The sequence below is a fragment of the Cajanus cajan genome, chromosome 6, assembly GCF_000230855.2.
Source record: "Cajanus cajan strain Asha chromosome 6, NIPB_CcT2T_4, whole genome shotgun sequence".
Classification (NCBI taxonomy): Eukaryota; Viridiplantae; Streptophyta; class Magnoliopsida; order Fabales; family Fabaceae; genus Cajanus; species Cajanus cajan.
In genome coordinates this window covers 42864460-42881651 of record NC_138522.1, presented here as the reverse complement: position 1 = coordinate 42881651, position 17192 = coordinate 42864460, and the positions used below count along the sequence as shown (strand labels likewise).

The 17192-nt window shown below is 38.0% G+C and overlaps 1 protein-coding gene across 1 annotated transcript; it reads right to left on the bottom strand.

The window, feature by feature from the left end:
• LOC109803035 (E3 ubiquitin-protein ligase UPL2) lies at positions 1-16176 on the bottom strand. The gene is made up of 17 exons (XM_083077130.1): positions 15947-16176; positions 15701-15821; positions 13485-13580; positions 13204-13407; positions 6502-13057; positions 5330-6393; positions 4953-5252; positions 4664-4868; positions 4167-4423; positions 3796-4082; positions 2265-3366; positions 2038-2184; positions 1858-1938; positions 1544-1769; positions 1269-1408; positions 451-557; positions 1-293 (listed from the first exon to the last, which is right to left on the bottom strand). The coding sequence occupies exons 2-17, from the start codon at positions 15794-15796 to the stop codon at positions 191-193; spliced, it is 10971 nt and encodes a 3656-aa protein (XP_082933256.1). The 5' UTR covers positions 15797-15821; positions 15947-16176; the 3' UTR covers positions 1-190.
• Positions 16177-17192: the final 1016 nt, after the last annotated feature.

The window sequence follows — 17192 nt, the reverse complement described above, 5'->3', positions numbered from 1 at the left end:
TTATTGAAAAACCGCCAAAGGCATTTCCCATTGCAAATATATAGAACTGTACAACATATTAACATCATATAATGTTGAAATCTTGCCACCCCCAGTTTAAAGCTTTTAAATAGCTTCTAACCTAAAATGTAATACAGTTTGTCCTCCCGTCCCCACAAAAAGAAAAAAAAGAAAGAAAGAAAAAAACTTTTCAACCAAATCCGAATCCCTCATTTGCTTCATGAATGGCAAGCAGTAACCTCTCTTCCAAATGTTGTTTAGATGGATACTCGGGCAAATCTAATTGATTGAAACTGCATAAAGAAGACTCCGTGTTACTTCAAGACGTGATAATATTGATCCATCAAGTGATGAAATATAGCCAAGAAACCAAACATAAATTTGAATGAAAAAGAAACATGTTGATGAAGATAAAATAAACTGAAAAGTAATAAAAAAAAAAAAAGTTACCATGTATGAGCAGAAGGCAAGTGATCAGAACTTCCATATGCCTTGTGTATCTGAAACCTCTGGGCACCTGAAATTCCTTGAAGAGCGCTAAAACCCTCCAAAGGCACCTGAAATGTAGGTAGCAAAAATCAGACCCCCTAATTATATATACATGTTCTAATAGCTCTATGTCTACAAAAGCAAGGAACCAACATCACTCGATTATTATAAGCCTATTCAGTGAATAGCATTCACACCTCAGAAATTAGATCACTAAATTAATAGTTCTCATAAAAGTATCTTTGAGTTTACAAAGTCAGCTAATACTCTCGCTTATGTTCTCGTGGAAACTAATCTATCAGTAATTTGCCTTTCGGGATTTGCTGCATTAAAATCTTAGGCTTCGCGACCTTTCAGATTCATGCATAGTGCTCATCACTTGTACTTGGGGAAATACATTAGTATTACGCTTGCAAAAATAAAATGTAGATAATTCTGAAATGTGTGTATATATGAAATCTGCCGAGTGTTTGGAATAAATTGAACTCGGGAGACTTGACTATCTCAATTTTGTAAGACTTGACTCTTGATGTTTGGAATAAATTGAACCACAGAAACTGGGAGCAATTGAATGTTGCTAGCATTTAATTGAATTCGTCTCATGCATTCAAACACCAAGGTATTGGGCACAAGAGAGAATAATTCCAATATGAAGGAAAAAGCAGCGAAGTAACGGCAAGTCAACATGGAAAATCACTTAAAAATATTGTAATATCGCTAATAAAAGATATACAGATCAAAAGCTTAAACTTAAAACTCTGAAAGTGAAAGCAATATACCTTGGATGTGCCCGTCACAAACTGCAGCAGTCTAGCTTTGTCTTCTTTGCTGAAACCTTGAACAACCTCCCAAAACCATTGGATAACTGGTGATGCATTACTATATCCAGAATATTCTGTATTTGCTCTCAAGTCATCCACTGAAATGAAATGTAGAACTGATTGTTAAATTTTCTTTTACAGTGTTTGAAAGCTTGTAACGATGGCCAGCATTGCGAGCAAATGAATATGTATGGCATCAATAAAGGTAATGTAAAATAATGAAAAGAACTCACAATCAATATCAGGAAGTCCACTGATCAATAGTTCCAGCTCTTTGTCATGGAATATAGATATTAACTCCCTGGGAATTAATTCAGTGAACCCTTCCAAGAAAGCATTTATTTGAGGTCGAATGGCAGTGGTCAACCGATGCTCAGCAACCAAATCAACATATTGGTGCTTATTCTCCTCCGTAACTTTAGTATTTCGTCCACCAGGAATCAACTCATAATCAGTCACCTAGACATGTTCACCAAAATTACGCACTAAACAATGTGCAATCCAATACGTTAATATAATCTAAATAGTTTTGAAGTGAAGTCAGTACCTCAGTCCGTTCATACAAGATCAACTTTTCCTCATCTGCATCAATGCTAAATGTAAGATCCAGAACATCACTGATATCGTTCTGCAGCCAACCCAAAAACATGAGAATTTTCACAATGAACACGAAGATGACTATAGTGAATACTGGAAAGGCTAATGGGAAACTACAAAATACACTTGCCTCAAGCATCCATTTCAAATTTCTGAAATAGCCAGGATCAATGGCTTCAATATCATGATATGTAACTTTTGCCCCAAGGATGTGCTTGTAGAATGACCGAGTAAAATGGACATCCAAAAGCTGACCATCAAATAATGCTTTTCCAACCTGAATAAGGTAGAAAGGGTTAAGAAAAAAAGCATATATAACCAACGGCATACATTAAGAACATTTGTAAAAGAACTCACCACTCTGCCAACAAATTTGAAATAAGATAGATGTTCTGTTTGGTAAACAGAGTTAGGGTTAGGCTGAAATGTTGATTCATTGCCTACTGTAGTAAATAGCAGTGCCCCTTTGTCAAAAATAACTCTAGACAACAATTGATACCATTCCCTTGTAAGCCCACCTGCATCGATACCTTCTTCCCCTTGGAAATGAACAGTCAACCTTCCCTTCAAATCTTGGGTTGATCTCATGCGAAGCTGGTTATATGAATCTTCTAGAACATAAGCCCTTCTTACTGATATTCTTAATGGGCTGTGGTGATGGTCATGCTGATGTTTAATCTTTGATCGAAAGTGGGAACGCTTGTTATCAAAATCAATAAATCTTGGAATCTTCAGCATGAGGGAAAAAGATTTCTCAAGCAAGCCAGGATTTTGCCTAACAAAAGCATTTAATAGTTTCCTATGCTTCTCTGAAAACTTAGCAAAAGCAGCATGTTTCTCATCTACTACTTTCACGGAAGGCCCAGATGTTTTAAGCCAGGAACCAGATGTGCTGGCATCTTCAACATCAGAAATAGCAGGAACACTTGTGTCATTACTAGCACCTGACTGTGCATGATGCAGCTTCTCACAAACCACAAAAAAAGATTCTATGTATGGTAAGATATTTTGAGAACCAGCTGGAAGTGGAGGCATGACACTGGATGGTTTGGACAAAGATGTTCTAGAAGGGGTAATAAACTCAGTCACTGACTCATAGTAGGCTTCAATCTTGCTTATACAACAGCTCAGCTCATGCCACAAGGGCTCTAATGCTGAATTGATTCCCCAAACTTCAGAAAGAGCTGGAGTTATTCTATCATTCTCTTTCTCAGCCAATGAGGTGACAAGGGAACTCAACGCTTGCAAAACTCTCAAGATTGCAGCACCATCAGAAGATGTTGTATTGAGAAGAGCTTTCATTGCTTCACTGAAAGTGCGTAATTCATCCATTGCAGATGAAGTCAAGTTTCGAACTGCTTCAGCTAGATGAGTGACAAAAAGCTGACAGTGAATTGGAGCAATAGCCACCAATTTTTTCATTACCTCGGCAACAAGACCATATGCATTGTCTGACAAACTGGAAGGAATGCAAGAAACATCAGATGAAGTCCACATTGCTAAATTCTACAACAATGTTTTTAGAACAATAAAGGCCAAACCCATGATTTTAAATTGTGGAGTAATAATTATAAAAAAAATAAAAATGGCACAAATATCAAAATCCAAGTAATGAAATGAGTTAATTGAAAATTAGAACTTCAAATGCCAGGAAACTTGTGACTCTTGCCACTCTCCCAAAATAAGGAGTTTAAATATCACAATTAGATACACCAAATCAAGGCACTGTGACAAAGTTAGGACCTCATGCCAAGAAACTTTTGACTCTTCCCACTCCCCCAAAGCAAAGAGATTAGTTATGATAATTAAATATACCAAATCAAGGCATACTGACAAAACCCAGACAAAAGAATTAACATAATCTACAAGCATAAGCCAATAATCATACCCTTCTAGAGCAAGCAATGAGCAAAGGAGCTGAAGTTCTGCTTGGGGCAGATCACACAATACTTGCTGAGCCTGACATTCCTTATTACTGGAAAGTGCAAGTTTGGAGGATTCATTGACTTGAGGAGATGCTTGAAGACCAGAAGATATAACTGAATCTGTATTCACATCTGCCTCCATCGCAGAAATTTGTGGACCCAATACCGGCTCAGTAGATATCTGGGACTTGTCAGGTGAACTAGACTTGCTTCCAGCACTATCGATGATAACATCCAGCAAATTTAGCAACTGAAAACAGAAAATCATGTCAGCACTCTTCGCAAGTACACAAAGTTGAATGTGTTAAAGATATCAATAAAAACAACTCATCACCTGCTCAAGATGAGCTATACTCCTCGAATAAAGGGGCTGTTTCAAGAGACCTAAAAGCATTGCAATGGATATGTATCCTGCATTTATTTCATCCCCAATGACCACAGCTTTTCCACGTGCAACATCAGCATTATCTAGTTCTCTTGATGCAGGGTGATGCAGCCTAAACTGAAGCAAAATTTTTGCCACAAATGGATGATGACGAGCTAGATAGGTGAGAGTCTCAAGTATTCGCCGAGAGAGTAACGGGGGAACTCCTAAGTCATCAAACAAATATAGAAGGTATAAATAATTATTTACCGTTATACATTGAGAGGCCAATAACATCTTCTAAATAATATCAATGGCCACTAGTGAAAACAAGCTTGAAGAATAAGAAAACAGAAGTCCCGTTTAGAATTTAAAACCAGGAAGATGAATTTAAACAGTGCACTGAATAAATTCATAACTGCCAATAACCACAAGGTACAAAATAAAGATTAATCAAGTTTTCTTACCATCAAAAGATTGAGGACGTGAGTACATTACATTGCTCTGGCAACCATATAGTCTGTATGGAGGTTCAACTGCACTAAAATAACTGGCCGGCTTTCTCACATCAAGCATTAGTAAGTCCATCAGAATTTTCACCAGAGAAATTCTGGTTTCACTATGGGCACAAAGATTCAAAAGAAGCCTCTGCAATTGACCTTTATATAGTGGCTGCAAAATTAAAAATATAAATATAAACAATGAAGTTGTGCTTATTATGAAGAACTTCTTCCCAGTGTCTATTACAAGTAGTACCTGAACTATGCGAAATAACCGAATAAGGGCATGCAAAGCTTCGGTGTCAACTAGAGGTGCTCCATCAGCTTCAACAACCTTAGCTCCAGCAGATCTACGTGAAGTGATGCTTCCCCCTGCACCATCCAGGCCAGAACCAATACCTTCACGTCTAGAAGTCTCACCTCTACGGCTTCTGGGATACATACCAAAGAGGGTACGACTGTATCGATGTGCAAACCTCTCCCTCAACATATTTGCCTCAGCAACAAGGGCAGGTGTAAGGTTGGCAAGGATAGCATCAGAAGATGTTAATAGAACCTGAAGAAAACCATAAAAAAGAATTTTTCAGACATAAAGTTACTTTTTGTAAAACTGGACTCAACTAACAAACTTGCCTCTTCTCGTAATTCTGAAGGGAATGTTGCAATTATTGAGACAGTATCCATTTCAACAGGTTGACCTTCCAACTCCTGAGATTGATGCAGCCTCTGTGCTTGCTGTTGAGCTAGAACTTCTGCTCGAATATCCGGGGGAAGAGCTGCAAGGAATTCTGGATCAATATCCCCATTGTTTTGAGACTCAGCATTTGATGGTTGAGCCACTTGACCCTGCTGAGCTGAGAGGACTTCAGCACGCAGCTCCTCAGGAAGAGCATCCAGAAAGGCAGGGTCAATTGCTCCTGATCCAGCATCACTGTTCACCTGCTGCTCAGCTGCTGGTCCATCTTGATCTGCATCTCGGCTCGAATTTTCAGAAACTTCAGTAACGCTGTGGAGTGATGCATCTCTGCCACCTACTGGAGAAGAATGACCAAGAGGCACAGTTGCTCTTCTTGTGCGAGCAGCCTGTGAATCACCTGCTGCTGCTATCCTATCTGCAGAAACCTGCCTTTCTCCACCATCATCGTGACCATCAGCACTTCCAATCTCAACATCTAGGCTCCGAAGGCTTTCACCAAAAGTTGCCCCACTACCACTACTCTCCTGGCTCACAGCTTCAACATCCCGCACAGTTGCATCATTATGCTCAAACTGCATCTCAACTGCCGGAGAGTGACTGCTTGATACATCTGCTTGCAGAGTTCCATTTCCTACAGGTCTGATATCAGAATTGTTGTCAGCATTATCTATTGATGCAGCAGTCACATTACCATCTTCCTGAATAGCATTACTTTCAACAGGAATGTCCAGCCTTGAACCTCCTGAATTGTGCATCTGGCTGACCTCATCTTTATTTTGATGACCTGCATCTGCTATATTATTATCAGATGATTTCTCAGCTGTAGGTCGCCTTAATTGAGAGACAAGCAACTCCTCAAGGCCCTGTGGTACAACACCGGTGTGTGACCCACTGCTATGTTGGGTATTATCACTCCATAAGTTCAAACGGTGTCCATGACGTCCACTCCTCAGTGATCGAAAGATATTATCCAAGCCTGTTGAGCTCTCTGTTATACTATCTGGAAATAAGAAAAAAAAATAATACAAAAAAGTGTCATTGTTGTAAATAAAGAATAAAGAAAAAATATTGTAATAAAAATCAACAAGAAATTGATAAAAGAACTGACCTGACTGACCAGTGGATGGGTGAAATGAGGAAGAAGGATCAACTAAAAGTGGATGGCGGGAAGGAGCAGCATTATCACCACCTCTGCCCAAAAGGCTGTAAATAGAGGTGGTCCGCCCTGGACGTCTGGATCCAAAAACTTCAACTGGCATCACATGAAGAGATTCATTTGGAAAACTATTGTCTCTTCCAAAAACCTCAATATGGTCAAAAACATTAATTCCATTGATGCCCTCCTCAAGTCTCAGTATAACCCCATCTTCATCATCCTCATCCTCATCCTCCTCCTCTTCCATCACTTCATCAAAATCATCATCATCAATCTCATGATCATCGTGATCAGTGTCGGGATGTGGCAAGTGATGGACTTCATCTTCCAAATCATTATGTTCCTCATCATCTTCGTCATCTTCATCTACATCTTCACCATCATCTCCAGACATATCACCCTCATCATCTTCGTCGAGATTCTCTTGTCCATTGGATTGAATTTCAAACTGTAGCCCCACATTTTCAATTCCATTATCACGGCCTCTGGCATCCTCACCAGTTTCATGCATGTACTCATCTTCGTTAGCAGGAGCAAAGCCCTCATCAAGATCATGATCATGTTCCATATCATCAATAACAGCTTCAGACCCACCATAAGACTGAAGCACATTGTAAGACCCAACATGGTCAACTTGAAGGGAATTGTGATTGGCCTGAGATGTTTCCATGGACTGAGACATGTGACCAATATTATCTGTTCTTCCAGATTGACTGGGATCAGAAGGCTTTGTTTGATCACCCTTTCCTGCACTCAATTCAACTGAATGAACATGCTCCTTGGTTACTAATTCAAGAGCTTTGATAATACTAGTAGCAACTTTAGACGAGTCAGCATGGTCCAAGTCCAGAACTTGGAGGGTACGAGTAAAAGATTTAACAAGACCAGCATCCATAAAAGTGACAGAGGCTTCTGCTGAGATGCTTGAGCCAGCAGGTGTGCGAGCAGCCAAAACATCATTGAGTAGATCAACAAAAACCTGAATTTCATTGCCTGGTGGCTTTGGCTTAACACCATTACATGAATCAACAAATTCATTTATGATATGGCTAATCTCGGTAAAAACCCTCCTCCTTGCCTCTGAAGAACGAACACAAGCAGCTACTATAAACTGATTTGCCCTGGTTGCTAGTTTCTGCCTCCAATCACCATCAACTTTCTTGTCCTTTTTGGAATTTCGGGAATAAGGAAGAAAATTCCGAAGAATATGGTAGAATATTCCTCCCACACCAAAACTAGCATGACTCTTTTGATAAATGCCCCTAGTGCTGCTCATTTCAACATCCCTTCGAAGCAGAACATGAACAGACAATGAATACATCAACAATATCTCCATCAAAAGCTTCAAAATAAACACTATCTTTGCAAGTGATGCAGATGCATCCTCACTGCTGGTTTCATTCCCCTCAGACACAGTTGCAACTGCTTTTCCTTTCCCCCTAACTGTAGAAACATCAATGTCCATGTCACTTGATGTTGGGGAGCCTGGGACTACATTTGAGGCATTGTCATCCTTCAAAGGGGGGGCAACAAATGTACATATAGATTCAAGAAGAAGTTCAATCACATTAACAAAACTTTGAGTAGGTTTTTTGAAACTTTTGACATTCTTCGGGTTTGAATCATGAAGCTTTACATGAACATTCCCAGATGTGGCTGTGCTTGTACCTCCCAAACCAACCTTTCCATCCTTATTATGTGCTTTGTCTTTCTCTAATGATTTATCCTTCTCCTTTTCTTTCTCCTTGGATTTCTCTTTATCCCGATCTTTCAGCAGGACAACATAAGGTCTTTCACCCACCATTTCAACTTGACAAGCAGATTGTGCAGCTTGCATAAATATTATTGGATCCCGGGAAATTACAGAAGCTAAACTTAAGAGGAAATTTCGTGGGTTGACCCTCCCATTTGGATGGCGGTTGGATGCTGCTACAAGACTCTGTTTTATCTCAGATTCCATTGCTTGCTGGAGAGTTTGTGGATCTTCAATAACATGACGAACAATACTGGCAGCAACATTGTCAAACCCAGTAAAGAGGCTACTGGTTGGCAGAGAAAGAAGTAAACTTAAACCACCAGCATCAAAAAAGGTAAGAGCAACAGAATGATTCCTCGTAAGATTGGAACATAATAGCATAATAGCATGCATTGTGTCAGAGGGAAGTTGGTTCTTCATACAACTACAAGCAATCCCAACAAGTCTCTTCTGTTCATGTACATCTGCATACTTGGAAGAAAGTCCCAATGCAGACTGCAATTTGTGTTGTTTATCCTCATCAATGATAACTGATGTCTGCTGAACATTCACAGCCTCCTTCAACAGCTCTGCTATTTCAGAATTCAATTTTTGATCCACTTGCAACAGCCTGTCTAATGCCAGAAAAGCAGCTGTGACCCATTTTGGAACCTGGTGTTTCTCCCTGTTACCGATACCAGAATCCCACTGGTAGAGTAGATCTGAGGCAATTTTTATCAAACCACTCTTTGAAGCAGCTTCCCGGGCAACGGCATCCTCATTAAGAATCAAAGCAAGAACATGAAACAGAGCAGCTAGCATGGTATTATTTCCATTACCAGAAACCAATCCACATTCCTTGATCCGGTCAACAATAAAAGTGACAACATTAGATCTATATTGACCATCATTCTGAGAGCATATCATCATGAGCAAGTCACGGACAGGAAAAGCAAGAGGTTCCTTTTGTAGTAGTTTAGCACAAGTTGATAACAACTCATCAACAGGAGGAAGATGGACCATCTCTTCCTCAAGTTGTTGAACACTGTCATTTGCAGGAGCAGCATCCTTGGTGTCTGATTCAGAGTTCCCAAGGGACATGGCAAGTGCACGAGCAAGCTCGTCATCTTCTTGTGTTTCTTCTGGGTGGGAAAACAGCCACTCCATCGCCAACTCCACACTATTTGACCCAACATGCCTCAAAGCTTCTTCTGCTCTAGACCTGGAAAATCCCATCTCTACAATGGTTGAAATAGCTGTTTCATTAGGAGGAGGACCAGTAATACGAGCACTGGTGCTGCCATTTACATTTTTTACTTCAACCCCAGAATAAACATGCCTAATGATAGAGATAACATTAGAAATAAACTCATGACTGCAATCAACAAACTGGGGATGAGTCCAAACAGGAAGCACAGCCTTCAACACCATAGATTGGAGGACTTTCACAAATATCTCAGCATCCCGTGGGTATGGGATATCACCACTTGTAAGGGGCTGTGCAAGTAAAGGCTTTGTGAAAGAAGATAATATGAAAGAGGAGGTCACTAGATGGTCCATAAATTTACCATAACTAGCTAAAGAACCATAAATCCACAAATGATCTGTATCTTCCTTGTCATCCTGCTTCACATTAGCATCATCAGTTTCCATTGGTGATGCAGGAGTCCGATTAACTGCAAATAGCAACTGACTAGTAGCTTCAAATGTGGTCAATACAGATTGAATAACTCCATGCCCATACAAGCAATTCAGTAAAATGGGATTGCATGAATCAGGCCTTTCCATTAGAATGCCATCAATAAAATCAATGACTTTGCCAAAATAACGACCTTTTGTTGGTATAGATGCTTCTGCCACATGGCCCTCAAAATTCATGTGATCTAGAGCAAGGTTTGCAAAAGTAGAAGCCACTGATTTTGAAGCAGGACTTACACTTGCAATATCATCACGGCGGCGAGAAGGTTGCAGCATTACTTTTCCCAACTCTTGGAACAAATGAGTAATGTGAAATGAAAGTGATCTGACCATGTCACAACAAGAGGTATAATATGTTCTCTGCTTGTCGCTTTCCTTCTTATTAGCAGCCCCCAAAACATCTGTAGACCCAGAATGATGCAACTGATTACTGGATCCTAACCCCCTGCTCGTAGGACCCACAGAATTTGATCGGTGCTGAGAACCAGGAGCACGACCCAAATCTCGATACAGATTAATAAGGTCAAAAAATTGTGATTCTACACTCCATCCTGGAGTCCTCCTCCGGAGTAATGGATCAAGAAACTGCCTGATAGAATTGTACCTTTGCTCTGCAGTTTCATTTGCATCCACTTCTGCCTGTTGTGAATCAGTAGAACAAGAACCATCATCCTCAATATCAGGCTTTGTATTTTCAAGAAGAGCAATTTGCCACAAAACTTCACGATGGACACGTCCAATGTTTTCAAGAACATCCTTGCTACCATTTCCAAATTCTGTAAGCAAAGCAGTCACCCAACGATTGTCTTTTGATGCAGCAAGAAAGAGAAGAAACTCAACCAGGAAAAGTGAAGAAAAGACATTATCAGTTGTCATCTTTGGATCCAGCAACAAAGGTCCCGAAGCTGCACCAAACCCAGTTAATGCTTCATTCAAGTGCTCCCTAAGAGAGGAACAAAAGGCACGTGCCAAAGGAGTGGAGTGATGTTGAGCGAACCCTTTAAATACCATGGTGCTGTGCAAAGCAATAGACATCCCATCAGAGGACTGTGCAATAGTAGGTCGTAATAACAGCTTCAATAAAGCTTCAATTCCTGATTTTTCTACAAATAGCCGACATGTTTCAGAATTTTCCATAGTCCGGTGAACCAATACCATCAAATGAAAGATGCAAAGCTGGACAAATTGTTCATCATTTATGCCTTCAGCAGTAGATTCTGCTGTGCCTACAAGGCAACAATGGCTTTCATTTCCTTTGTCTTCAGAATCAGTTTCCATTGCACTATCCTCATTAGCTTTTCCTGAAGAAGACCCTGTATCAATACCATCTCCAAAGGATGCAATCTTATGGATGATTTCAATTATAATGTCGACACCAGTACTTCTCAATGAAGTCACATGTCGAAGAAGTTCCTCCACAGAATTTGCAAGCGGAACAATAGCCTCATTCATGGCAAAGACATACTTTTTGCTTGTAAAGATGTTAGCAAGAAACTGCAGTGATGAAGTTTCTCGGACAACCTCTAAGCCTTTGGCATTAAGACAAATGGCCCCAAGGCCATTTGGAATGCATGTCAGAGCCTTTGACGAAGGAAGTATTCCAGATACAACTGAAGATAAAAAAGCATTGGGAAGACCCATTTCATGCAAAGAAGAAAAGCACGTAGGATCTCTGTGGATTATTTCACTCATTACAGTAACAGCTGAGTAATAAATGTCTCCTCCAAATTTATTTACATTCTGAAAAATCAAGACTAGAGTCGCAGGTAATGAACTGTCTTGGGAGTTTTGAGATCTGGTAGAGTTTGCAGGGGCATATGTTGCAGAACCAAGGGCCTTAAGGGACACTTTTATCAGCCTCTTTTGAGAGTAAAGCTGATGAGTACTTTGTCTTGAGCTTTCACCAGTGAGCATCACATCAGCATTCTCTTCAACCAAACCAATGACCCTATGAACTTCTATCTGTAATCTTTGAGCCAAAAGCTCAACACCCCCCAACTCTTTAAACAATGATACAGCTGAACTACTACAATCCATAAGTTTCTGAAGGGTTTTCACTGCTAAACAAACAAGATGAATATGAGCAAGATCAGAATCCTCCAGCAGAGGCAAGAATGTGGGTACCATGCCAGAACCTCTAATATTACTCCCAGAAGATGATGTTGACACTACATGCAGCAGATAGAATTGAAGTAGTGCCTCAACAAAAGCAAAGGAAGTTGGATCATTTGAACTCTTCAACGACAAAATAGCCCTCTGAAGCACATTCAGTAGTATCATGCGGTTCCCTCCAGTGAAATTCAGACTAGATCCACTCAGTATCCGTGCCCGTTCATGAGATGACGTATATGCTGCTAACTGAGCTCCTAATGCAAGCATTACAAGTGTTCTGATAGATCCAGATATGGTTTCTTCAGATCGCACAACTCTAATCAATTCATTTGTGTATTCTGGTTCGTTGGCAAAAAAGGACACAAGCTCGTCATGAGCATCACTGGATTGGACCAACACAATGAAGGCAAGAAGACAAATCCTGCTATAAAGCCTGCTTATTCTCGCAGACCGAAAGGCACGAGCATATCTAATTCTTGTAAGCAATGAAAATCGGAGCTCAGGGGGAACATTATACTGCTCAATGCATTGCTTCAACATTGACAAATCATCTTCTTTGCGCAAATGCATATCTGGTATGTGTATAACTCTCAAGCTTGAGGAAACTGTATCTACATTTTGTTCCTTGCTTTGAACAATGGGTAAATGCAACTCAAAATAAAGAGTAGAACCTATGCAATAATTGGATTGGTCACAACCATTCTCTACATCAGAAGGAAACAAGCACAGTGCTTCATCCTGGGCTTTTTCATTTGCCATAATACAAGAGTACAAACCCATGCCCTCCTCCTTGCTTCCCCACCCCTGTGCTAAGGACAGGAGATAGCTATTCACTGAACCACAGCCAACCATTTTTGCACTTCCATGAAGCTTAGAAGGATTTATTTTTACAAGGGCAGCAAGAGTTTCTAATGTTGCAATAATAATCTCAGGATCCGTTGATGCTAGTAAAAGCTTGAAGTGCTGAAAAGGAAGGGAGATATATTAGAAAATAATAGTATCAAATCACCCAAGAATAAATCACTTGAATAAAGCAAAAGATGGAGTGAAGCAAAATAAAATGAAATAAGATTGTACTTGAATTAGGATACAATTTAACTTCAAATTACCTCTAAGCCATCAAATGAACTCTTGTTTGGACAGTTCTCTAAAATTATTTGCATCACCCGTAATATTTGTAGAATTGCATGTTTTGGTAATGGAATGCCAACTTCTAGGTTATCGGACAATGTCAGGTCATTTCGACATGATAAATATGACTTGAAGTATGTATCAAAATGAAGTAACAATGGTCTCCAGTGATGAAAATTTCCCTGATGTAAAATCAATATGTAAGTCTATGTGGAGAAAAAAACAGAATACTATATGCACCAACTTATTGTGCTATTACCTTATTATACTCCCACCGAAAACCAAAAAGGGGTATAGCTATATCTTGTAATGGACATTGAATGACCTTCTCAATGAAGGCTTTGATCTTGGGAGGCTGAAATCAATCAATCACCAAATTCAGATATGCTACATTGGTAAGAAGGGAAGAAACAACAGACAAAATCTAAGCCAATTTCAGATAAGTGTTGGCATAACCATGAATCATCAGGGTTTTGAAGGTATGAAAATAGACAGAAGTGAACATGTAACCAAAAGATGAGCTTATACACTAATACCAGTGCATCTAAGAATGGAAATTTTGAAGCAAATTTCAAAACGTACTAATTTAAATTTTACAAATGATTCATGTTAACTAATTTTTGAAAAGAAAAACAGTATTGATCAATTTACCAAAATGAATAAATAATAGTATTACTCAGTTTAAGAATTAAAAAAAAAAAATCAGCATTGAACATTAAATTTACCAGAATGAGCATGTGCATACTAAACATGCAAAATTCATATGAAAAACCAAAGGACATTGTCACTGAAAACAATGAATGCACAAAAAAACAAAAAAGACAACCCAAAGCTGGATAAAAGCAAGAAGTTGCCATACTTTCTCACATTCTGTGTAGGCATGCTAAACTTTGAGCGCATGATTTCACATTCATAAATATGAATATGCAAATGTCATCAAAACCAAAGGTTCACTTTATGAAATTTGAAACGTCTCCATTAAGTCTAAGAAACTTATTTACTTGCTGATCAAATCATTAACAGTAAATTATTGAATGACTGATGGAGAAAGCAACTAGTAATGCCCAGTAATACAGTGACAGCATATCCAAATAAAATTCTAAGGTAGCATATTTGTTTTTAAGTTTGGCAATGATAGTCTAACTAACAATTTTGCTCGTGGATTTAAAAAAAAAATAGTTAGTGTATTTTCTATTTTCGCAAAGAAACTGCTTTGTAGGCATCTTGTATAACATTGTTCATTGTTGTGGACAAAAGCCAAACCAATCTTAAAAATTATATATATAAGAAATGGAAAAGATAAGTAGAGATGCAAGATGGTGAGGATGTATTTGGAAGTTTTATATTAGCAGGCTGAATGTAGGTTTGGTTTAACTTATTTTGAAGAAATATCCCCCACTTTTGCTTCTTCACAAGAGAGCTTTTAGAAAGAAAGAAAAACCAAAAATTCCCCAGAATTTTTTTAACCAAACATGCACTTATTGTGGAAAATAATTCCTTTCTTCTATTCAGGAGAGATTTTTTCCGGAGGGAAATGGGAATCAATTATTCCCCCAAAATTAATCTATCAAACATGCAATTCAAGCTTGCTTGTTTATTCTAGCACGGATTAATAGATTTGGACAAGTTCCTATTATGTCTATCATAAGCCAAAGTCAACTAGCTCATTCTGCTATTCAAACACAACAAAATAAAAACTACGACTGTCTAATGCAACAGCCAATAAAGTTCTACATCACACACTATTGAATTGAATTTTGCAGTATTTTTTCCCCTGGCTATATAACAAAAAGCTCAAGCTGAACCCAGTATCTTTCACTTAAAAAAAAATTCCTTTCCAATTTCCCAAAAGCTGACCCCCTTTTAAACAAACGCAATTTTCTACAATTCTACTTTTGCCAAATGTTCACTTAGCACATGTTTGGTTGTGCGGTGCACAAACAAAAAATGCGTAAAAAAAATGAAAAATGGATGCAACAAGCAGTTGTTTTACTGTGAACATGAAAATTTCAGCGAGTTACTTCCCCGCGCCACAAAACCAAACATTTGCTTATTTTCCCATGTCATTTCAATTACTAACTAAATGCACATGCTATCAGGGTCTGCCGATGCTAAATTCATAACGAGGCCTACCTATTCCACCAGAGTCCCTCTCACTCATACATAACATATCATTTGCAAACTCCATATAGATGAATTTGCTAGAAAACAGAACCAAACAAAAAACAGAATCAACCAATCATATAAACCACAAACATTTCCATGTAACAAGCGCCTCCTCCTACACCACCTTAAACCAGCCAAAAGAAATGCAAAATGAAGAATAGCAAAATAGACACACAATCACCAAAGAACTGAACACCAAACAAAGCCAAGCCTTTGAAAAATGCAATTTTATTTGCAATTATTAGAACAGTTGAACGAAAATGGAATTAAGAAATTAAAGAAAAAAAGTGACAGAGAGAGAATACTAACAGGGTCAGAGTCGAGTTTGATGGATGGGCCAATGGAACCCTCGCTGGATAGAAGCTGACGCAGCCTCGAGGGCCAACTCGATCTTACGCTTGTCATCTCACCTCAGCTTCTCTACTTTGAACTGCAGATTCGATTAACGAAAACAATTAGCAAATAAAACGACGGAGAATCCACCCGAAGTATTCACAATTGAAAAGGAATGAGAAATTGGTGTTGGGAACAAAACGCAGATCGTATTGGCGGTACCTGAGAGATGAGAGAGGAGAGAGTGAGAGCATACACATAGGAGTGTGAGGGAAGAAAGGGTAAGGGTTCGGGTTGGGAATCTGCGTTGTTGCTGTTTGCTGCGAAAATAAAACCAAAAAAAAATTGGTTTTTTGCACACAAAAATTTAGCCCTTTTTCAAGCAAAGAATAGAGTATAAATAGTGAGAGAGAGGTGATGAAGAGTCTCTTTGTGTTGCAGACGCAGGCGGTGTTCCAAGAAATGCACAAACCGCGTTATGCCATTATTGCCCCTGGATTTTCAGCTTTTCTATTCAAGTCCATTTTTTTTTTAATAATGTTATATCTTCTTTTTCATAAAATATTAAACCAAAAACAAACGTATTTAATATTCAAAACATAAAATTTTAAACTTATGCACAAAGCATATTCGATATTTATCATATTATAAGGGAAAAAAATAGAACTAGTAAAAAGATATTTTAGTATAATTTAAGACTTTGGATTTGATCTCGTACAAATTTTTTATTTTGATGATATTAATTATTTAGAATTGATTCATTATAATATTGATTATGTTCAATTCATTTTAATTATCTTATGTATATTGCTACTTATTGGTCTGAGTGTAGATCTGTTAAGCAAGATTTTATAGAAAAATGACGTTACTTGGTACAAGTAATATAGATATAAAAAAATTGTTATATATGAAAATGTAATATTATATTTTACATTAAAAAAAATGTTAAACTGCACATACAATCTCACAGTTATTTATTTTATAAATATTTGTAATATTTAAAAAATTAAAACATTATAAGTAATTGCTTTTTATCGTTTATATTTGAAGGAATATTTAAACGAAAAATATATAAATAATATAAATTATTATTGCAATGTAGCAAATGATTTAATATTTTTATTGTATTTTTACTCTTGACAAATTATACTTTTAGATTTAGTAATATTGTTATTATTTTCATTTCTATAATTCTTGTTATTAAAACATTTTTATTTTTATACCGGTGTAAAATATTCTTATTTTTCATTTGATTTGTTGTTGTAACCCTATCTTATTTTTTAATTATATATATTTGTGATATATGTGATTAAAAATAATATTTTATGATATTTAGTTAGTTTTAGCCTTTGTGAGGTGGAAGTTAGAGTTGAGCAACTCTAAACAAGTTATAGGAGATAAAGCCTAAGTGTGTGAGAGTTGGTTTGAGGAAGGTTGTGACATATAAGACAAATTCTGATAAATGAAC

Coding starts and splice junctions, on each gene's coding strand:
- LOC109803035 (XM_083077130.1), bottom strand. CDS start 15,796: ATGACAAGCGTAAGATCGAGTTGGCCCTCGAGGCTGCGTCAGCTTCTA. Junction 13,408..13,484: donor TTCGGTGGGAGTATAATAAG/GTAATAGCACAA, acceptor ATTTTACATCAG/GGAAATTTTCATCACTGGAG. Junction 1,770..1,857: donor TCTTGTATGAACGGACTGAG/GTACTGACTTCA, acceptor GAACATGTCTAG/GTGACTGATTATGAGTTGAT.